This window comes from Podarcis bocagei, assembly GCF_964188305.1.
Source record: "Podarcis bocagei genome assembly, chromosome: 8".
Taxonomy (NCBI): Eukaryota; Metazoa; Chordata; class Lepidosauria; order Squamata; family Lacertidae; genus Podarcis; species Podarcis bocagei.
This window is the reverse complement of record NC_138133.1, coordinates 58,575,014-58,598,530: the sequence shown is the minus strand read 5'-3', so window position 1 is coordinate 58,598,530 and position 23,517 is coordinate 58,575,014. Positions and strand designations below refer to the sequence as shown.

The 23,517-nt window shown below is 40.9% G+C and overlaps 1 protein-coding gene across 3 annotated transcripts in view; it reads left to right on the top strand.

Annotated features, from left to right (window-relative positions):
- The window catches only part of SLCO5A1 (solute carrier organic anion transporter family member 5A1), a 56,265-nt gene that overhangs the window by 3,616 nt on the left and 29,132 nt on the right, over positions 1-23,517 (top strand). For 2 of the 3 annotated variants that reach the window (XM_081204491.1, XM_081204492.1), the window contains one exon: positions 2,674-4,131. In XM_081204491.1, coding sequence (XP_081060617.1) covers positions 3,165-4,131 — 967 coding nt within the window. In that variant the 5' untranslated portion in view covers positions 2,674-3,164. Of the gene's footprint in view, positions 1-470; positions 690-2,673; positions 4,132-23,517 lie in introns of those variants that run through there. The other variant, XM_081204493.1, reaches the window with a different exon arrangement.

The following is a 23,517-nucleotide window of genomic DNA, read 5'->3' as shown; positions in this document are numbered from 1 at the left end:
GGTAATCTTGTCAGTTAAGATAGCTAAACAAATTAGCTCTCTTGTTGTGTCATAATCTGTTCCCTCGGGATCTTTTTTGGTTCCTCGCAGGTAAAGGGTCAGTGAAGACTTTTTTTCATTCTCCTGGTGCTTTTAAGGGAAATCTGCTGTTGGTGCATTGTTCCCACACCCTTTAAAACGCCTTTTTTAAAAAAAGTACTGTATCTTTGTGGCCTTATCCTGGTGTGCTGTCTCAGGTGCGCAGGAACTGGATTTTATTTTATTCGTAAATTGATTTCGCTATCTACTTAACATGTGTATTAATTATTATTACGGCTACTCCTACTAACTGTAAAACAGAACCCTTAGCGAGTTTACTTTGAAGGGACTCCCGCTACATTCAACGGGTTTCCCCCTTAGCGCGCATATAGGACTGCATTCTGGGATGGATTTATTTTATTGTCACTGGAACAAGCCCACTTCATCCGAAGGGCGGCGAGGGGATTTCGGCTCTGAGGAGAATGCTGGTGTGTCGCGTGTGCTCGCCATGGAATCTTCTATGGGGAGGGCTCTCTCTCTCTCTCTCTCTCTCTCCTTTTGCCCCTTCCGGCGGGAGTTCCTCTCTGTGGCGGTTCTTCGCCAGCCCCGCGGCTCCCTCTCTTGACTCCAGGGGAAGCCAATCTGCGTCCCTCTTGGAAAGGCAGGAGCAGGTGGATCGACAGCTCAGCCGCTGGGAGACGTTTCTCCTCACAAAGGAGAGGGGAGGGGACGGAGTGCGCCTGCGCGCTCCACGCGGCCTCGCTCCTAGAGACGGCGCGGGGGGTGGGGGGGGTGGAGGAAACTCCGCATTGAGTGTCAGGCCGGGTGAGGAAGGGAGTTCAAGGGGAGAGACACTGGGGAGTCGCTACCTACGGGCGGGAGCAACCCAGCTAGAGCCGGGGCGGCTGGCTTTCTGCCCTTCCTCCTGCCTCTCTCGCCTTTCCATTCCTCCCCCCCCCCCGCCCCGCTTTCCCTCCCGGCTTCCCACGGATACGAGCCAGCGAGGAGCTGTGTGAGTAATAGGCTGCTTCTTCATCTCGGAAGGGTGCTGTTGGATGGCGGGGAGGGATGCCTTGCATTATAATCCCTTCGCGCTTCTCTCTCTCTCTCTCCCCCCTTCCCTTGTTCCTTCGCGGGTTCCCTTTAACCTCCAGATCTGCCTTCCCTGTGAGCTTCCTCGAGGCTTAAAGTTTTGGGACTCGGCGCTGCACGGAGCGAGCCCCCACAGCTAGAAAGGAGACAAAAGCGGGTGGGAGAGGCTGGGGGCGGACACGGAGGCATCTCTTCCACCTGGGCACGACCACTAAGTGGCCAGCTTTGTTTCCGTAGGAGAATCTGTGAAGTCGGTGCACAGGGATGGGGTAATAGTATTAGGGAGAACTTGTGGAAATAGGAAGTCATCTAAGGTGACAGTCCTATGCACGTTTAACTGCCGATGAACTCAGCGGGACTTGCTTCCGAGGGTGCGGGTTTAGAATTGGTCCGAAAGTCCTGGAGTTTCAGAGATTAAAATATGTGACAGACAGGCTGGCATGTGCGAACTGGTTTCTAGCTCTTTGGGAAGGCAGTGTGCATGCCGCGTGCATGGAACTTATTGTGCAGGCTGCTGCATGGCAGCGGCAGCTGTCTAGTTAAACGGATTCCCTGCGCCTTCCCCTGCCTTTTAATTTCGGGGTTTTTTTTATCCCAGTATGTAGCGATGCCTTTATATTTTAGCACAAAGCCCAGGCAAACGCTGACAAAGCCAAGCACGGAGCTTTATAAATGTTACTCTTCCAGATGGAGATGCAGATGGGCACTTTTTTCTGGCCAAACACCGATGCATGTGGCTGTGTGGATCATTCTGTGCCCCAAGATTGCCTGTGTGAGGGTGTTTTGAGCATGCAGATATGTGCATGAAATTGCACTTACTTGCCGTTACTGTGTACGAGTGACATATAAATAATGCTTGTCTTGTATGTTGATATTGGGATGGCACATGTCTGTCAGATATGTGTTGAGATTTTCTTTATTTCCTGTGCCAATTTTTTCCCTTGTCTTTTGGAGAGCCTCCTGTGAAACTCCAGTCCTTGTTATCAGGAGCCCAGGGAAGCAAAATGGATGAGGTGCAGACAGTCTCTGATGCCTTGCTATTTGTAATTGAATATTTATTCCAGTATATTTATTTTTAGCCATGAAAATAAAAGAGTTAGTATGTTGACATTTGCTATTGCATCGGAGTTAATAAAAGGGGCTATAGTGTCTGCATAAGGACACTTATGCATGTGATTCTTTTATAAATATCTCTTTTTACAAAGGGTAGGCTGGTGAGGTGGGGAAAGAAATTGCTGAAATGAACCTGATTTTGCCTTCATATATTTTTGAGGGATAATTTTTTGTTGTGTTGATGCTGTAACCACTTCTCATTTATTAAAATGAATGTCATATCAATAGGCTGTTACTGCTTGTGGAGGGCAAGAAGATTCCAGCCATCCTGCTTTTATTGTCCAGGGGAGAGTGCCTGATAATAGAGATTGCTGTGTCCTTTTCTAGCCCCAGGGAGCAGCAGCTGGGAACTACTGCTGGGTGAAGCAGGACAAAAGCAGCATACTGACCTTCTTTACTTGATCTCTCTCTCTCTCTCTCTCTCTCTCTCTCTCTCTCTCTGCCTTACAGATTGGCAGATTTACCACCAGGAGTCTTTAAACTGGAGACAGGGAGAAGACATCCTTCAAATCCATATCCTGGTGGCCGATGATGCAGGCATTCAAGGACTCTTTCCCAGAGCTGCTAGGCTTCTCTAAGAGCTCTGGCACTTCTTCGCTGCTAAACGTGTCCAATTAATCCACGTGGGAATGTGCTTGCAGAGGGGGAGAGGCCCAGTCCGATCCGTTTATAGCTCAGCTGCTGGCAGGGGGGAACAGGTCCTTAAGCAGTACTAAGAAGGATGGAGCCACAAAAGAATCTGCTGGGCACGTGCTCTGATGCACTGATTTGACAGTGTTGGATTGTAGACTCCTTTATTCCAGAGTGGCTGTGGCTGATGTTGAAAGCCACAGTGCATGCTTGCGTGCTCATGGGATGAAAAGACAGCATTGATTTTCAACGAGATTATGCATCTGATTGGAAAGTGGTAACTCTCAGTCCAAACTGGGCTTGTGATCAGCATGCTTTTGTCAGGGATAACAAAGCAGCAGAAGCACCAGCGCCCAAATTCTCTTGGGGGACAGCAGCCAGAAAAGCCAGATGAGAGCTTCAGGTCCAAGAGCTTGCCGGTTCTGAATGGATCTGTTCCACCGATTAACACCTCACAAAGTGCTCTCATTACAGCCAAAAGGAACTTACAGAGCTTCCAGGGGGGTTCTGATCAGAGATGTGGCCTTGACCCTGACACATTAGCACATCGCAGCAATGTTGCTGCTCCTGCTACTGCTTCTTCCAGGACTATGTTCTCTTTTACAGCTTCCAGTTTTTCAAGAATTGGGAGTTTTGCTGAAAGAACAGGCTGCAATAACTCTGCCAGCATTAGTAAAGGGGTTTCACCAGCTTCTACGCTGCTGGCAATCCCAGGTAGAAAATTTCTCAATGTAGTATTGATAGATTCTAGGTTCTTCTTGGTGTGCATGTGCTTCCTGACTTTCATCCAGTCCCTTATGGTCTCTGGCTATCTGAGCAGTGTTATCACCACCATTGAAAGGAGGTACAGTCTGAAAAGTTCTGAGTCTGGGCTGCTGGTCAGCTGTTTTGATATTGGCAGCCTGGTGGTGGTGGTTTTCATCAGTTACTTTGGGGGACGAGGACGAAGGCCTCTGTGGCTTGCTGTCGGTGGACTATTTATTGCACTTGGGGCTGCCATGTTTTCTTTACCTCATTTCATCTCTCCACCATATCAGATCCAGGAATTGAACTCTTCTGTCTCTAATGACGGCTTGTGCATGACTGGCAATAACTCCAAAGACCATGCGGAGTCGCCAGAGTGTTTCAGGGATTCGGGTGGAAAGGACCACTCACTCTATGTAGCTTTATTTATTTGTGCCCAAATTCTCATTGGCATGGGCTCCACACCCATCTACACCTTGGGACCAACCTACTTGGATGACAATGTCAAGAAAGAAAACTCATCACTCTACCTAGGTAAGATGGCTGTGTGTAAAAACAGATGTGCGTTGAAGGGGATCACCTCCCACATTAAAAAAAAGCCCCAGAAGATAGTCAGCAGTGGTATCGGCTCTGCATTTAAATTTACTAGCATTTATGTAGTGTAAATGTTGCATTTAATGTTTCATAAGAACTCAGACTTTGGCAGCTATTACTAGATCTTCTGAGAATTTTGCTTCACTGGCTCATGGTTTGTATTTTCATCCACAATGTAGTATCTTTTCAAGTAGCGATTGGGAGAGATTTAATTAGGTACTTGATTTTTCAGTTGAAATCTGAGGTATATGAAGATGCTTCAGTTTCAGTGGGTTGGTTGGCTAGCACTTGTCTGTCTCGGAAGACAATGGAGGAGTGTGCCTTTGTGGGTGAAGCCGAACCATTGGAGAGTTAAAGCACCTACTGTGACTGTAGAGACCAATACATGAGAGACATGCTTTGTTGCAGCTGGGGCAGATGAAGGTGTCCGGTTGTGCTGATGCAGATGTACCAATGGCGTTTCTTCTTTACATGTGATTTTTTAAAATATAGGTCCAGATTCAACAAACGTAGCACACTAGTGGAAGCCAGTGTAAGGCTCCCGTTAGCACACGAGGGCTTTCCCTTTCTGCCTCCCCCAAAGCCATTCTGGAAGGTCAGTAGAACCCCCCAGAACAGCACGCAAGGGAAGATAGGGGGAATTGTTTCATCTGCCAAGCAGAAATGTTTGCGCTGATGGATCGATTAGAAGAGAGTAACCTTGAATTCTTCCCTCAGTGACTAGGTTGTTATGGTGTCTTGAGTTTTGCTTTTTATAATGCCTGATAAATAGTTCAATCCACTTAGGTTGGTGTTTTTCAGCCTAAATACACCCATCATTTTCAGCCATTTTAGCCGATGGTCAGGGATGATGGGAGTTGTAGTCCAACAATATCTAGGGACCCAACATCCACAGGAATGATGTTGGGGCCCAGGATACCAAAGATTATTGAAAGCAATGATGATGAAGTTGCATTATACAGTATATACCAATTTCCAGCAGAGACAATGGTGCCTCAGTGCCATCAGCTCAGAGAGCTGAAAATGGCTGGAGGTTACAGAATCTAGTTACTCTATGTGTACTTGACATTATGCTTACTTACCTCAGCCAGCATTTCACCCAAAATAGACCTTTGGCTGTGTAATGATCTGTAATGATACAAATGCACTTCCTAGGGAAAGTTAATAAGATACTTAAATTTCAAAAACTACTTTTTTGACTGAAAATCAGATTGTATCAGCAACATTTGAAGGCTGACACAAGGCTGAAATTCATTCTCCAAACTGAAAACTAAATCAGAGATCAAGTGTTGAAATTTAGATTTTACGACTTGGGTTTTTTGATATCTTAATGCAGTATTTTTCTTCTTAAAATTAGGCAGTTGATTATTTCTCCTTGTAACTTGATGTACTTTGAATTCATTTAAGTATGCATGGTGGATTATATCGGTGAAATCATTTATAATTACCTGAAACTACAATTTAGTTGTCCGTTTTTAACAGTACCACTATGGTACTAATGTATGCATGGGCAATATATTTGCACGCTAAACCACTAAATTTTCTTACTCTTTGTCATACTGGGTCCTACAGACTCTACTGTGCTTGTAATAGCTCACTCTACTACAATTAACTGATTTTAGTACAAGTTGATGCTTCCAGGTTCTTCTGCTTAGTCTGATTAGAGTTCACTTTTCTGTAAGTTATAAAGTCAGTTCAAAAATACTGGCAGCAGTTCAGTCTTTTCCATGTTACAGCTAGGTTCCCTGATTCTTTTGCCTATTTTCGAAAATATCATTGGTGAAGGTGGTATGCCTTCACATTTTTTTAAAAGCTTACGAAAGCAAATTGTTTTATGTAATTTTAAAGAGGGCAGAAATTCTTGAAGAGATTGGCAATGTATGCATATTACAATTTCTAAAAGATTTGGTTGCACCATATAAATGAAAAAAGTCGTACCCCTATGGGTCTTTTTAAATATCTTAATATTGTCTTTTTTTGGGCAAAGGAACATTCATTATCTGTAAGTTCCTCATATTTTGTGAGTCAAGTGGCAGTGAATAGAAGGTGGACTGTGTTTTCTCCTCCATTTTCTAGACAGCCCTTCCCTAGTTCCTCATTGTTGGTTCCAACATTTTTGTTGGACTACACTCCCACCATCCTTGTAAATTGGTAGTGTTGGCTGGGGCTGATGTGCTGGAATCCAACAACATTTGAAGTGCCACCGGTACACCATTCCTGGTCTAGTAAAACTAGTAGCCTTTTTCCTAGAATGTATTGGTTAAATATTATTACATTGTACTCTTGGGAGCTTCACAGATATGCTTCCCATGAGAAGGAAATTGAATTTTGAAATATGAAAAGCTTATGGTTAACATCACTTCACTATTTTCAGAGAAAATTACACAAACGCAATACTGTCCTGCAGTATGTAACTCCCATTGATTCTTACTAGATGTGCATGGGGTGCACAAGATTGCAGCCACAGAGTAAATTACCGGTACTAAATTACAATGCAAAATCAGTGTTTTAATATAGAAAAAATAATTATACAGTGGTACCTTGGGTTACATATGCTTCAGGTTACATACGCTTCAGGTTACAGGTTCCGCTAACCCAGAAATAGTACTTCGGGTTAAGAACTTTGCTTCAGGATGAGAACAGAAATCGTGCTCCGGTGGTGCAGCAGCAGCAGGAGGCCCCATTAGCTAAAGTGGTGCTTCAGGTTAAGAACAGTTTCAGGTTAAGCACGGACCTCTGGAACGAATTAAGTACTTAACCCGAGGTACCACTGTATAAATATTATTGCCTCCCAACCATTGTTTAGTCATTTTTGCTTTCCAGCAGTTGTTCCACAGGAGAATAAAATAATAATTGATTTTAAGAGTGTTTACTGTTTTGGGAGATGTTATTATTGAGCATTTAATAGTGCAGTCCGTGACATATCTACTTGGAAGTAATGTGATTTATTAGCTGGTAAATGAGGCTAGGATTGCAGCCTTAGGCAATGAAACTGCTTATCTATAAAGGGAAGTGTCACAGATTTGTTGATTATACTTGTTCTTCTTTAAGAATGTTAACTGAAAGAGAATCAGTAGACTGAAGCAAAATCCTGATAAGATACAAGTGTTTTTGATAGGAAATCCAGGCATTTCCAGTTTTGCTATTCTAGATGGGTTCTTATTTGCTGTATTGGAGAAGCCTTGTTGTCCTAGGTTGGTTCTAGACCCAGATCACTCCTAAAGAAACTCAGTTTTCTTGGGAAGAATTTATTTTGTCAGCTCTGTCCAAAGCACCATATGGTTTCCTTGAAAACAAGAATTTTGTTGCTGTGATCCAGGGTGTCCAGATGCAGCTGAAGAAAGGGGTCTGCACTTTTAATAAATGCACAGAAGAGAAAAATTCAGCAGGTGTAGCGGGACATGCAAGCTGCACCTACTGAAATCCCCTCTGCTGCATAGCAAAGATGCAGAAGCCCTGTTCTCTTTTGCATCAGGACCACCCTTCTGTGACCTGGGCTCATAAAACACTCAGAATTGAGTGCTCTACCAGGGACAGCCATTTGAAGATGCAGCTGGTGCAGATTGCTGCATCCTGTCTTCTTCCAGATGGCACTAATAGCACATAAAACCAGTACCAGTACTGCAGCAATAGCACGAATGTTCAAGCCTAGATCAAATATATTGTTTGTAAATCATTATTTTTATGGAAAGGAAGGGTAGAAAAATAAATAAACCGGTCCTAACCTTATGAAGCCTTCCACAGACTTGAGAACTGCAACTGTATCAGCAAGTTCTCCCCTCCCCCCCCCAATGAATCTACTTCCTTGCTCCTTTGGAAGAAGCATTGCTCAAAGCTCTGGGTTTTTTCACCACTAGGCAGTTGATTCAGCATGGTAGAATGTGGCCCATGCCAAAGTGTGTGTCCTAAGTATACTTTCCCAATGGATTTTCAAAACGAATAGAAGGTTTGTTTATTGCATCCGGTTTCTTAGAGGATTTCAGCATATTTGTTTCCTTTTAGGAATTGCAATGCTGCTCATCAGTAAAAGCATTTTAGAATAGCAATATAAAAATGTTATAAACATTTAATAGAAATAATCAAGAAAATAACAGATCAAAAAGCAGAACTAAAACGTTTCCATCAAGTTTAGAAATCCATCCAATTTGAATAGCTTGGGGAAATAAAAAAGATAATTTACATTAGTGTGAATGCCAGGCAAGCCTCCCTCTCTCTCTCTCTCTCTCTCTCTCTCTCTCTCTCTCTCTCTCACACACACACACACACACACAGAGAGAGAGAGAGAGAGAGAGAGAGAGAGAGAGAATTCCCTAAGCAGAATACAGTACCACAACAGAGAACCCCTTCTCTAGTTATCTCCTGCCTCATTACCTGGAAGAGGGCTTCGAAAGATCTCTGCGCCTGGGCAAGTTAGTGTGGGAGAAGATAACCATTCAGGTCCTAAGCTGGGCAGGACTTTATGTACCAGCAATCTGAATTATGCTTAGAAATTGATTTGGTAAGCACTGGTGAGATGTATTTCCAATGACCAGTCCTGGTTAGTGGCTGCATTTTGAGCTACCTGAAATTTGTGACCACTTTTTAAAGGCAGCCTGCATTGAAGTAGCCTAGGCAAAAATTTACCAGAGCATGGACAGCCATGATCAAATTACCTCTAAGAGGGCTTGCAGCTGATGTATCTGCCTCAGCTAGTGAAAGGGTGGTGCTCTGTGTGCCACTGAAACTATGTGGGCTTCCGGCAACCAGGCTGGATCAATGAGCATCCCCAGACTGTGAGCCTCATTCTTCAGCAGAAATGCAGTGCCCTTCAGAACAGGTTGAATATCACCTCCCTGGACAGAGAAATCACCTATTATAAAGTACCTCCATTTTGTCAGTACTGATTTTATTCGCTTGGCCTATATCCAGTCCATTACTGATTCCAAGCATTGATTCAGCACTTTAATTGCCTCACCTGAATCAGATGTAACAGAATGGTAGAAAGGAATGGTAGAACTGAATTTAATATGTGTATTGATGATACAAAACTGGAAAACAGTGGGTGTTCTCATTCAGTGGTTTCATGTAGCTATTAAATATCCTAAGAGACAAGATGGAATCCTATTGGAGTCTCAGTACCACCTTCTGGAATTGACTTTTTGGATATGAGTGGGAACGCCATGCTTCTAGCTCCAAGTCCAGAGAGCCTGGCAAAAAACACACACACAAAACTCCAAACCACCCACCTGGATGATCAATGCAGTTTCTGTGCAGAAACTGAGCCTAAAACCAGATTGAAATGCATCCTCTGATTCACATATTAAGTCAACATTTGGCTTAGCGTGAACAAGGAAGCCCATCTGGAAAATCATGACTGCTTTGCTCTCATGGTCTTGCTGCTGCTGTTCTACTGAGAACTAGGTCATAGTTTGGTTTAGCGTTACATACTAATCCAGGTTTGTGGTTTGTCTTGCTCCAAACAATGACCTATAACCTAGATTTGATCTTGGCTGGCCACTCATGGTTTGTTTGAAATTACTTGTTAAATGTGATTTTGTGTGGCAATGTAAAGAAGGGAGCAGGGGGATTTACTGACATTAAGTAGAAGGGAGCAGAGCAGCTGTAGAAAATGTGCAAAGAAGAGGGAAGGTCACTTGGCTGCTAGAAATATAGACAGACTTGAAAGGAAACCCACTGAGTCCATCAGTGCAACCCTAACCATATCCAGGGCTGAAACTAGGCTCTCTGTCACCCGGGTCAAAGACCCAGTTTGGCAGCCTCCCCCCCCGGATGTGTGTTTGCATACACACACACACCCTCAACACATTTATTCCTAAAGGACAAAAAATAGGCAATTTCATTCATTTTTTCATCTTTCTCTCCAGCTGAAGCCCAGGCATGCTGGGAGGCTGGGAACCTAATGGTGCCCCTCTGGAGGCTTCACCCAGGGCAGAAACCTTGGCAGATCCCTCCTAGATACAGCTCTGCCGTATCAACTCAAAAGGAAGTCATTTTGAATTCAGTGGGTCTTATTTCCAAATAAGTGCAGTTATGATTGCAGCCTAAGCCAACTTCTGGTCCAGTGGTTTGGTGGCCACACAGAATCATTATATGTGATTGAGGCTGCATGTGATTGCAGCGCTTTTTGGAGCCAGAGGATCTGGTGGTGGTATTTCATCATGTGAGCTGAAAAACTCATTTGAGAAGCAGATTAGCACCTTCCTATAGCTATCAATCAAGCAGAAATGTATTTTTGAAATTGAATTGGCTTGAGTTCACCAAGTTGAGAAAGCATAGTGTAAAACTGTTCACAAGAGATGCTACACCTAGAGAACCAAGCCCAGCCCTTATTTCCTCCTCTGGGGGAGCATGCAAGGAAATGTGATCATCCAGTCAGCCTCATGGGCATTTCCCTAGTATCCAGTAAAGATCAGATTAAAATAAAATAATGCACAACAACTTCTGAAGCATTGCTACCTCTCAGGCACTGAAATCCAGCTTAATAAAAAAAGAAAAAAGTATTTCCATATTTCTCAGAGCTGGGAACTCTCCACAGAAAAGGAATTCCACCTCTTTGTGGCAGTGTAAGATCTAGAAACTTCACTATTTGGAGAGAGTAAGGTCTGAAATCCGTATCTGTAAAATTCAGGGCTTGGAATATGTATATGATTAATCTTTAGGGCCTTGAAATTTCATAATTAAGGACTAGGATTTGTTATCCCTTCTCTTCCCTCCAACCTTCCTCATACTTGAAAAACACCTCTATCTGGCAGATTGATTTCAACAGGCCTCAAAGTTGAAAGCTGCTCAGGCAGTTGGAACGTGAGAATAATCTCTGCTCTAAATGGATTAGTCAAATGAGCAGAGGGCAGGTGAGGCAGCCAAGGGCACATGATAAATGACATTCATCACGTGGCTGTGCTATTCAGTCACATAGAAGTTCCCTTATCTTATATGCCATGCTGCCTTATTTTTCAAGTTGCTAAGAGGTTAGTGGTATCAGTAGGGGTCCCATCCTCTAACATACATGTGTGAGGTCAAGGCTGTAGGACTCGCATGACCAAAATTTAAGATGCAAGTCAGAAATACCCTCAAAAGTTACATGTCTGACTTTGTGTGCCTGTACCTGTAGGCAGAAAGGAATAGACTTCCTGGCTGATTCAAAAATAAAAATATAACTCAGTTTTTGAATGGGGAGCACAGAGTTTTTGCAATATATTTCTAGTGAAGACTTTTGCATTTTGTACTTAGATCACAGAATATAAACTTATTTTTCTAGACCATTTCCCCAGAACTTCACAACTCCTTTTCTTTGAAAAAACATGCTTGATACACAGTCACTTGAAAGTTTTGCATCACTGTAGACTTTGGTCCCCCAAAATGCTTTAAGAGCTGCCTGTTACTACACAGTAGTAATCCTGATTTTACAAAACTCACCTTATATAGATGTGGGAGCTATTTTATTTATTTTCCATGTTAATCCAGCTCAGTGGGTTGAGTGGCAACGTCATATCCTCTTAAGTGCAGGCATGCAAGCTCAGGCGGGACAGCTGTTTTGACATTCCTGACTGGGTGTCTTGCTCTTAGAAAAGTGCATTTGATGCTTATACATAATCTCTTGGCTGTCTGCATCCCAGTCCATCTGTCAGGATGGCGCTGTGCCAATTTACAAGGTAAAGTGTCTTTTTTAGTCAGGCTAAGGTGCCAAGCAATTATATGTTTAGCAAGATAAGCCTGCAAAGTCCTGCGGTTTTTGCAGTGGGCTTCCTTGTGGATTGTAAAGACCGTGAATGAGTCAATCCCCTTATTGCTTGACACAGTAGCAATTTTAAAAATGCCCCGATATAAGTAGCATTAGTGAGAGAAGGGATGCTTTGGACTTTATTTACAGAAAAGAATGGCACAATTTAAAATCTCAGAACTTCAATCCCTGATAAATAATGTCTGATGCGTGGAACTTGTTCACAATCAGTTCTGACTACTTCAGTGAACTCTGATCACAAAGATAAGATCTGTATCTTCAATATGGATATTGTTCCATTAGTGGAGATTCAGATAATTGTTTAAAATCACATGGTACAGTTGTGCTAGTGCTGATAAGCAAGTCTAGCCCTGTTAAATTGCCTGGATGAGAGGCTGCCTGAGGACCCTATATGAGCCACAATAACAGAGTATACATGTAATAAATAAGAAAGATTGTACCAATATTTCTCATTCTGATTGTAAGCCTTGTGGTGTCAAATGTGCACTTGGTGCAATGTGTCTGTTCTGCAGTTTAGAAGTAGATACCAAATCCTATCATAAACGTGATGAGCATTAGGTAGTTGAATTTGCAAGGCCACAATTAAGCCGCAGAAATAGCCCACAACCCTTTTCCTTTCCCCTTTCCCCTCGCCACTATTCTTCTGGCTCCTCTTTTATACCACCACCCCCTGCAGAATTTTATTTTCCCCAATAGGAATTGATGCTGTTGACTTACATAAGAGAAAGTAAATGATTCACTTGGACTATTATTTGAGCTAGAAGTAAATTTACATCCTCCCTCCAATGACCACAGGCATGGATAATCAAACCAACCTCTCTCTACCCAGCCTCTTGTTTGGTTCTGTTTTTTTGATTATGCAAAGGTGTGGCACAACGTTGGAAACTAACTAGCTCACTTTTATTGTTTTGAGTTGCTTTTTAGGCCCATTAAGTAGAAATGTGGATAAAGGTATATAAACACATACATAAAATTACTCCCAATTTTTTGATGGGACTGAGGAGGAGTTAGGAACTTGCTCAAGCCATTAATTGCTGAAGTTGGCACTGAATTCAGGTTTCTCAAGAGACCCAAGTGCTCCAGTATTCCATGAATGAAGCCTATGGGTTTTGTGTGTGCTTCTGAGTGAAGATAGAGGTAGGTCAGAACTTTTAAATGGGTGTGGAGGACCAGGTGGCTTCCTGCATCGTGTAACTGGAGAGCCACTCGGCTGTGCAGTGGGGCAGTTGCACATGCACACACACTGCTTTTGTGTAGCCCATTTTGGGAGGTATTTGACTAATACTGCACTGAGGGACCTGAGGAAGCTTTAAAATGTTAGCAGTAGTACAGCCAAGGACTGGCTAGCATTTAATGGATGTGTGCCCAGTACATAGCAGTTCAAGGCCATCAGCAATGTCATCTGGCCCTGTTGGCTCCCTTATGAAAACAGTAATTTTAGGGTTTGACAGTGATGAAAGGCAAACAGGACATCTGTGAGGAAATGGGTATATTGGGAGCTTTTGGCCTCCAGTTCCAGCCTGACTGGAATAAACAGCAAGGTGGGAATGCATAGAATAAGATGATGAATCTTATTCCAAAAATGGAAAATTTACATTTTTCATGTTGGCATTTTTGCCTGCAAATAAAATATGCTAGCTTGGGGAAGGGCTTGAACTCACTGACAGAGCACAGACTTTGTGAGCAAATGGCCACAGGTTAAATCCTTGGTGTTTCCAAGTAGGGTTTAGAGAGACTCCTGTCTGAAACCCTGGAGAGCCATTGCCAGTTTGTGTTGACAAAATAGTCTGTCTTGGTATAATACAGCTTAGTATGTTTTTATAATGGTGGAAGTACTCAGACATGTGGTTCCCTACTGGCAGTCCGAAGTGATACAGATTGAGAAGGGCTGTACCATGCATTGCTTCTGCCTGGTTGAGATGGATTGTCCAACGGGCTTAGCAAGAAGGGTGGTTATTTTAAGAAACTGATACTTGGTAACTGAGCTATGGGATATTACCACCCTTTAAAAGCTGAAACAGCATATTCATTTGCCTGCTAATCAAGTAAAGTATTTATATATTCCTTGGTTTGATACAGGAGGGTTCAGTTGATTAGCCATTTGACAATATCTTTTTGGCCAGCCAAATACTGGTTAAATATTTTCAAAGCATCAACTTTATTCAAGTAACATTTTTCGGTCAACATTTTTGTTGTTGGAACAAATATACCTTAATCATCAACAGCTCTGATATGTGACTTACAGTAACAAGTCAGTTAACTGTTATGAAAATTGTAATGAATCATAACTTTTTTACAATGTTATGTAAGTAAATGTGAATGATTCACAGAAGAGTTCTTTCCCCCCCTTGAAAACTAAGGTAATTTTGTATAGAAAGAGATGCATACAGAAATTTTAAAAACAAGTCAGAACTGGAAGGTTCCATAAATTTTAGGATGCGTTCTGTATCATGGTGGTGATGGTAAAAAATAGTAGAATAGATTCCAAGTACAATTTGATGTTTTAGCATCACTGATATGAAAATTATTATTATTTATTAAATTTATATACTGCCCTTCATCCAAAGATCACAGGGCAGTTCACAACATAAAAATACAAAATGTGAGCACAGCATACATAATGTGACTGAAGGAACAGATGGTGGCTATGGTGTCACAGTCTGGTGTTCTATGTCAGCTGTCATCTATTGCATGGTTTGCACTGATTTGTCTTATGCATGCTGCCAAGCTAATCCTCTCTGTGAGGTAAGCAGCAACAGAGCACAAATAAGTGCTAAGAGTTGAGAGTTCTTTTTTTTAAGAGAATGAAAATGTTACATATTTATTTTAAAGCATTTCTGCTGCTTCAAACTTGCATCAAAATTTGCTTCAAAATTGATTGCAAGGTTGCAAAAATTAAAACAAAAGACAAAATATGAGGTACAACATACTAATATAGACCATAAATAAAAATACATATTGGAATAGTTCATATTTTATACACCATCTGTGGCATTTTCTCTCAAAGATTATCACTTCTTAAACTTAATAACATATTCCTCTCTTCTTTAATTGGAGCTCTGTCACTGCATTTTTTGCATCCTTAATGGCTCATAATGTTCGTGAACTGAAGGCAATAGCTTTTGCAAAGCACCTTAGAATTTCAGTTCCAGTGGTCTTGTAGAAAACCAACACAGAGTCTTGTAGCACCTTACACTTTAAAGACTTACATTTGGAAGGCTGTTTTGAAATGTGGGATGAAAATAATTTAAATAAGGATGTTTCCGGAAAATAATAATAATTGTTGTGGTTGATGTTAATGCTAGTACCATTTTTTGGCCGTTGAACATGATCTACTTCCTATGTGTCAACAAAAATAAGTTTCTGCTAACTCATGTCCTCAGGGAAAGGCAGAGAAGAAGCCTCAAGAACGATGCTTAATCATATTATACCAGTTTTGCATCAGCAGCAGTTTGGGGGGTCAGTTTAAAGTGCTAGTTCTACTCTTTAATGTCCTATATGATATACACGAGGGATGTGGGATCTGTGGTCCTCCAGAAGTTGTTGGACTACAACTCCCTTCATATAAGGGGAATATAATATATAAGGAATAGAATATATAAGGAATATAAGAAGCTGTTCTTTGAGACCCCTTCTGACTATAATTCTGTGACAGGAATAGCTTTGCAGGCCATTTTAATTAATAGACTGCTTTAGCGGTTGCTGAAGATATGTAAAAATGTACATTAGGCAATTTTAAAGTGTGACTATAGAGGGGAAATATCTGGTTTCTTCTATCAGGCATGTACAATAATATTCTGCAGCAGTACTTTGATCTCCTCTGTCATCCATTTATGTAAAAGAGAACATCAAAGTTAAAATAGAATTTTGCCTTTAACAATTTCTTCAGTTCAGCAGATGGTGACTTTAATTAACCCGATTCACCAAAAACAGAATGCAGCACGTTATGCATCTTTCCAGCTCAAAATATCTCAAAGGCATTTTGCAGAAGTAATGAGCAAAATATTGGCAATGCAGAGTTTGCAAATGTAGCAGACATAATTAGTTCAGCAACATTTTACACAGACTTGCGTATTTGAATCTGATTTTGTAAAAGGGTATGCCAGTCTAGCGTACCATGCATAAGCTGATCATGCTAAGAGTGTAAGTGATTGGTGAAGTGGAGATGAACAATAAATAAGCCATAGACTTAGGCTCAACTTCTACCTTCAATGGTAGCTGGAAGTAGTAATTTGATTTTTAATAAGGGCATAGGAAGCTGCCTTATACCAAGTCAGACCATTGGTCAATCCAGCTAAGTACTATCTACTTACTGGCAGTGGCTCTCCAGATTTGCCTCAGTGTGAGACAAGTTAATGGGTCTGAGAATACAGTCAGATGGAAACAATTCTTAGAAACCTGGTCCTTGACATAAAAAAGGGATACCTAGGTGTTCAAAAGTGTTCTAAATGGATTATGCTCTTTATGTATTTGACCCCTGTATGTGGCCCCAATTGGCATATCCTGTAGTTTTCTTTTCCATCTAATCTCTTTGAATCACATGGTTTCTCTTTTACTTCAGGCAAGCACAACTTGATAGTATCTTTGAAGTATTAAATAACAACAACAGCAAGACCATTTCCAGATGGACACCCTGGTCCATGAGCTGTTCAGCCTAGACCTGCTGGAAAAATGTTTCTTAGAGCTGTGCATACTGGTAAATCCCACTATGTCCAGTGATGCTTGCTCCCTAGTAAGTCATTTTAGGATTGCTGCCAAAGTATGATTTAAGTGGTTGAGGATGTTTCTAACTTCGATTTGTCTGTTTTTGGTAGCAGTTACTGATACCTGGTGCAGTGGATGGTTATTTGGATCCCTGGGAGGGCAAGCATACTAGTGTCAATCTTCCCATCACAATGTACAGTGGTACCTCGGGTTAAGTACTTAATTCGTTCCGGAGGTTCCTTTCTTAACCTGAAACTGTTCTTAACCTGAAGACGGCGCTCATCTTGCTTTATTGGCCGAGGGAGCCGGCGTATAGCTTCCGGGTCATGTGGCCAGCATGACTAAGCCGCTTCTGGCGAACCAGAGCAGTGCACGGAAACGGCGTTTACCTGCCCGCCAGAGCGGTACCTATTTATCTACTTGCACTTTGACGTGCTTTCGAACTGCTAGGTTGGCAGGAGCAGAGACCGAGCAACAGGAGCTCATCCCGTTGCAGGGATTCAAACCGCCGACCTTCTGATCGGCAAGTCCTAGGCTCTGTGATTTAACCCACAGCGCCACCCGCATCCCTGGGATAAGTTCTGGGATAACCTGTTCTAGGATAAGCTGTTCTTAATAAGTGATGTTGATGTTGTTTGATTATGCTTTCCGTGGACTAATAATAGAGATACCGATTAATGTTTTTTACATGACAGAAAACAATTGTGTTGATGCTGTTTCTAGCTATGGAAGCGGAATACTAGTTGGTGTGAGTAGGTGCAGTCTTTGCTTTGTAGCTACACGGACAGCAGTACTGATGGAACCATAAATTCATCGGTGTTTTTAGGACTGGGACCTTCCCCCGACCTATCTCCAGTACCTATCACAATCTTCTATTCAATTTTCTCTGGTCTTGGTCTTAAGTGCTTACAACTAGCCTTCCTTGGCTGTACATATATATAATAAACCTTCTTAACTGCTTCATTCATTTGATAAAGGGGTCTGTTGCCTGCAAATGCTTATGCAATGAAAAATATTGTTCCTTGTTAAGGTCCCAAAGGGTTTTTTGCTGTTTCTCTTCAGATTTTGCCCTGGGCCCAATAAATTACTTCACTTTCCCTCCCAGCTCCTGTCATTGCCTTTTTCTTAAAAATGACTTGATGGCATTTGTTTTGTGGTCAGTTTATCAACTCCGATATGAAGATTTAGTTAAGGATCATAGCATGGATGGAGATAGTGCTGTCAGTCATTGTTAAAATCACCAATTGTTAAAACAATTTCAAACAGATTTTCATTGGCCTCTAACAACCCCAGCCAGTGTCACCCCCTACAGGAAACACCAATAGAAACATTTTCTGAAATTATTGAAGCCAGGATGTTCAAAGCACGAATTTATTTTTAAAATACGTTCGCCTTCGTATCAGTGTAATTCAGTAAATGGAACTGCAGTTCTCAAAATACCTCTGTCCACTCCTTAGAAATTCCAAGTAAATTTCACTTGGCAAACAGCGATAAAAAATTTGGGAATGGAGGTTACTTTCTCCATACTTTGGCAAACTATTCTTGCAGCAAATAGAATTTTATGGTGAACATGATTAGATGTATATATGGAGAATTTGCAGCTAGATTTTTGGATGTGTGTTTTTGCCTTCATACCATTAAAATTATGATTCAGTTATCCTCCATGAATCCTGTGCTACATCCCACACCACTGTTTTAGGGAAATGAAGATTCATACCATTTTTAGTATATATCAACTGCTAGTGGGGTCCTGTTTTTGGCCACTATGAGAACAGTCTGTTGGACTAGATGGGTCATTGAGTTGATCAAGCAAGTTCATCTTACGTTCTTACTAGAACTGACAGCCAGAGAGAAGACAAAGGGGAGAAGGAATCAAAGAGGCAAGAATGGATCCTGTGAACCAATTCTTAGAACCAAACTAAACGTGATGTGAAATGCAATGGTGATATATCTGATAACAGATCTTCAGTTTATTTACTAATTAGTCCCACATTATGGCTTTATGTCAGGAAACATAGATTGCAAATGCAGTTTTCAACTGGCTATACTTCTGTGACCCAGGATAATTTAATTTACTGCACTTAATTCATGCGAACTGAAAATTTAAAAAAGCATGTGACAAAATCTGATTTATTTCTAGAGGCAAAAACGCTTTGTTAAAAATGTATAATTATAATTAATAAGAGAAATAGGACATTAGGGCTGTTAGATGGATTCACATTATTCAGCTGAAAAATAAAATCATTATTGCTTTGTTGAAAGCTCCCTGGAGCTTACTTGGTGACTTTAAATTATGTACATGTGCATATTTTTTACATTTATATTGACATTTTGGGAATGTTTATAGAAAATGTGTTGGGAAACTAGCAATGCTAGAGGGTCTTTAGGTTTTAATTGCTGTTGTAACATTTATTTCCCTTCATTATTCTGAATGAGATTAATTTTGGTTGAGAGGAAACACCACGACATATTATTGAAGTCTTTTAGGAGCAAAAATTCTATATGCTGTTCTTAATTAATATTTAGAATAGTCCCAATAGTCCCTTCCAACATGCTAGAGATGGAGATCTGGCCTAAGTTTCATACTGTCTTATGATATTAGATCTTAGGTCTGATTCATACATTTGACTACTTGTGCGGTGTTAGCTTCTTCTAGTGCAACATCTTGAGCACAGCTCCATGTACTAAGTTATAAGCAACTCATCATGTAGCTTAAGGAGATTTTGATCATATCCCGAAAAAAGGAACCAACATGGTTGTCTTATCAAATTACTGTCAGCTGAGTATTAGGAAATATTTTCTATAGTATTGCTCAGTACTCTTGTTTTTGTTTGCTTCTTTAAGGACAGTTACAAAGATGCCTTTTAAATTAACTGTACATTGTTACCTGGAATGTGACATTGTTATTAGGGGATAATTATATTTAATTTATAAATATCAAACATTTTTTCATAATGGACATATTTGGTTGCAGAGAAAACTTTAAGAAAACCCTATTTTGTAGTTGGCTTAAAAAAATTGGCTTTTAACAACACTTTTGAAATAACTAGTGTACAAGGTGTTTTGTACATAGACATTGTTGGCACATTTGGAACTGAAGAAGAGGCAGAATTCCTGTTTGCACATACACAGGCAGAAGTTATGCAGAATATAGTATGTGTAGAAAGTGAGAATAAGGACTGTGAACACAGTCCATGCACCCCTCCTCTACATCAAGAATCCTTTTACGTGAGTGTGCATTTGAATTACTTACAAATATTCTATAACATTTTATCTATAGACTATTGTTATTCAACACCTAAAACCATAAGGTGCTATGCAAAAACTAAAAACAGACTTTGTCCACACGCCTACAATATTAAAATGAAGGAAAGAAAACAGTGAGTATCTCACACAAAAAGGAAAGGTAGCAGTGTTGGGCTCATAAGAAAAAAACAAAATCTGTGTTAGGGTTATATCTTTATTAGTCGAACCAAAATTATCTTGTAACATTTTTGTTTGCCGATTATAGTTCTGACATGGATTTTAGATTGAATATCCATTAGTGGACAACTTGAGAAGTTTGTGGGGAACAACAATAGGCGAGCACAAGAATACGAACTCTGCTATTTCTGCTTTTGGCCTGATCAGTCAATGGCTTACCAAGACCAGGAACGTCTTGGTAGTGGCACCTCAACTAAGGAAAAGCCTTCTCGAAGAGGCTCTTGGTTGCATCTTTATTATCTTTTCCAGGGCAATGTAAATACCTTTTTATTTAATTAGTTTTTAAAACTGAATCTTAAATCTAGAGTGTTGAACTATTTTATGTGGCATCTGTGCAAGGAATATTTTTTGCTGTCTTTTATTATTCTTACTTTATTATTATTTATTAAATTTGTGTACTGCCTTATACCAACATGTCTCAGGGCGGTTCACAACATGAAATCACAATATAAAATGGCAAAATGCATAGTAAAAACAAGAACAATGGTTCCAATACCATCACTATCATAAACTCACCAGATGCCTTAGGCATGCCTCTCTGTCTCCCTCCTTCCACTCCCCAACTGGTAGGGACTTACCTTACAGGATTGTTATAAGGAACACAGCAAGAAAAAAAAGTGAGTCTAAATGCTGATGATTATTATTCTAGGTATTTTGGCGTGGAAAAGGTCTGCTTTGCACTGCTGTTTAAAAGGTCTTTAAATCCATTCCATGTGGTAAGACTAATGTGCTGGAAAATGTTCAGAAGTCAATGTTTTCCATAATGTGGTTGATATGAATCTTGCCATATGAAAATAAGTAAGGTACATGTGAAAACCCATTATTTCTTTCTAATAGCAACCAGCCATATACCCCTGCAAACTCACAAGCATGATGGCCTTCTCTGTTGTTTGTCCTAAGCATCTGGAATCCAGAGATGTGTTGTTTTTGAACCTAGAAATTCCACATAGTAGCTTCTGGTAGACCTGTTCTCCATTACTGTACTTTAACCATTAGACATTCTTAATTGTTTTCCATGGGGGTTGTGGAGGGATCACATGCACTGCTCCTGCGCTGTCCAACTTTCTCTTAAGGGCAGGTTGCTGACCTCAAGCTGGTTTGTTCAGCTGAACTGTAATCCTCAGTGTGTTGGGAATTCTGATTCTTCAGGGTTTTTGACTGTGGGGAAGACTGTAAGTACATTTGGTCAAATGCACTAACAACCCTGCTTCAGACATTACCACTTAATGGGGAAAGGTCAGGAGTGCTGGGTTAGTGCATGTTGTCCCAACCTCCTCCATGGATACAAATTAAGAATGGGTGATGAAGACTTGAGTCTGATCCTTTTCTAAAGCTTGTTTAAGCAGCTGATCAACCCTATATGTGACAGTGAATTTCACAGGTATTTTTTGTGTGTGTCCTCAACCATCTGCCAGACACCTCTGTTGATAATAGTTGATAATTTGTGCTTATTTTCTTAGTATTGGAAAAAGTAACATCTTTTTGTGTGTTGTAGGAGATATTTCAGTTGTTATAAATGATACACAGTACAATATATAATTTATTCTGCATTGGGGGGGAATAATCCGACTGCTTCCTAGACATTGCTAATCTTTGGAGAGCTTTAATTGTGATTTTGAGTGAGATCTATGCAAACTCCATAAGCTCTGGGTGAATTAAGTTTGGCAAGACAACAGAAAGTGAATCCAAGTTTGTTTCCCTAGTTGTTGCTTTTAAAAGCAGCCACCTCCTTTGGAAGCACTCTTCAGTTATACTAATGTAAGTCTGAAGCTTCAAAAATAGCACTATTACCACAAGACAGGAACTATGATTAATTTATAACATAGGAATGGTGCTTCACTTAAGAAGTTTTAAAGACAATATCCGCTATATTAATTGTAAAAAAAAATAAAAGTTGAGTTAGGTAGGACTCTAAAACTTACCCAGTGATCATTGTTCACATAGGACTTGATAGAGTGACATGGCCACAGCACCACCACTTGAACCCAGTAGGGCAGAAGGTCTTGCGGGGGGCAGAATGTCTCTTTTTGCACTAGCTCCCAGGACCAGGCTGGTGCAGTGAAACTAACACCAGTGGCATGCCTACCAATGGTAGTGTCTGTCCACTTGCTATTTAGGCAGGGGCATTCAAGTGCTCCTAATCAGTGGGCCAGTGGACACCCCCACTTCAACCAAACCCCCTAGAAATCATGGTTTTGGACTGCTCTGCCCAACTTCCTTCCTCATTAATTCAAACAAATTATGGTACGGCATTTGAGATTCTTTACAATCCCAGAGACCAGTATGGCGCAGTGGTTAAAGTGTCAGACTAGGATCAAGGAGTTTGGGGTTCAACTGCATACTAGGCTATGATCCTCATTGGCTGAACTTGGACCAGTTTCTCTCTTCCAGCCTCACAAAGTTGTAAGGATGAAATCATGGACTGAAATATGACTTTGGCGCATGACTCCAGTCATTATTTGGTGTGATAGGTGCAAACTCACAAATTACACTATTAAGGGAGGAGAAACCATTTTATGTTGCTTTCTAAAAAATCATGGGTAGCGCCTGACACTCCCCACTAGTTCTATATTAATAGCCAAATATATATTCCTGTATACAATTGTAAATAAGTTTTAGGCTAGGAACTGTTCTTCATTAGCTACTTAAAATTTCATATCGGTACTTAATGAATGGCAGGCATTTTTATTGTCTAAAAGTGACTAGAACAGCCCACCTTACTTGTGCTTCAGGCCTAGTTTTAGTTTCACTTTCCATATCTTACTACAATTGTTGATGACTATTCAGGATCACATTTCACCACAGTGGGGATTGGTAACTTGTTAATGGAGGGGGGCACTTCCTAATTTCCATTTATGCACTGAAGAGTTAAGTACATTATTTTAAGGGTCAGGGTGTTTAATATTTATATTGCCAGTAAGATATATTTACAGAATCGGAGGACCGCATACAGTATCTTCATAATTTTAAGTTTTAGGCAGCATTCCCATCTCTAATGGAATATAGCCTGCATTTGTTATTTTTATCTTTGTAATACTGTATTTCTGCTAACTGTGAAACTTGTCTTCAGCATTACTAAATAAATGCTCTGTAATGTCTGCTTAGACTAAATAGCTGCTGCACATTCCAGTGGTAAATGCGGATGATTTGGGTGCAAATCATGTATTCTCCAAAAGATATGCATATTTATACCTGGGTCTACTCTGGAGAGAGTTCAGAGTATTACACACAGCACAGTGCATTCTGCATGCCATCCCCGTGCCTCTGCCCCAGTCTGCCAAAGTGGTTCTGTCCCACATGGCCCCTACCTGGAATTCTGGCTCCATCCTTCGCCTTCCCAAGGACCCTTGCAAGAAAAAAGCCCAAGCTCATGTAAAAGGACACACTCTCCCCACCCA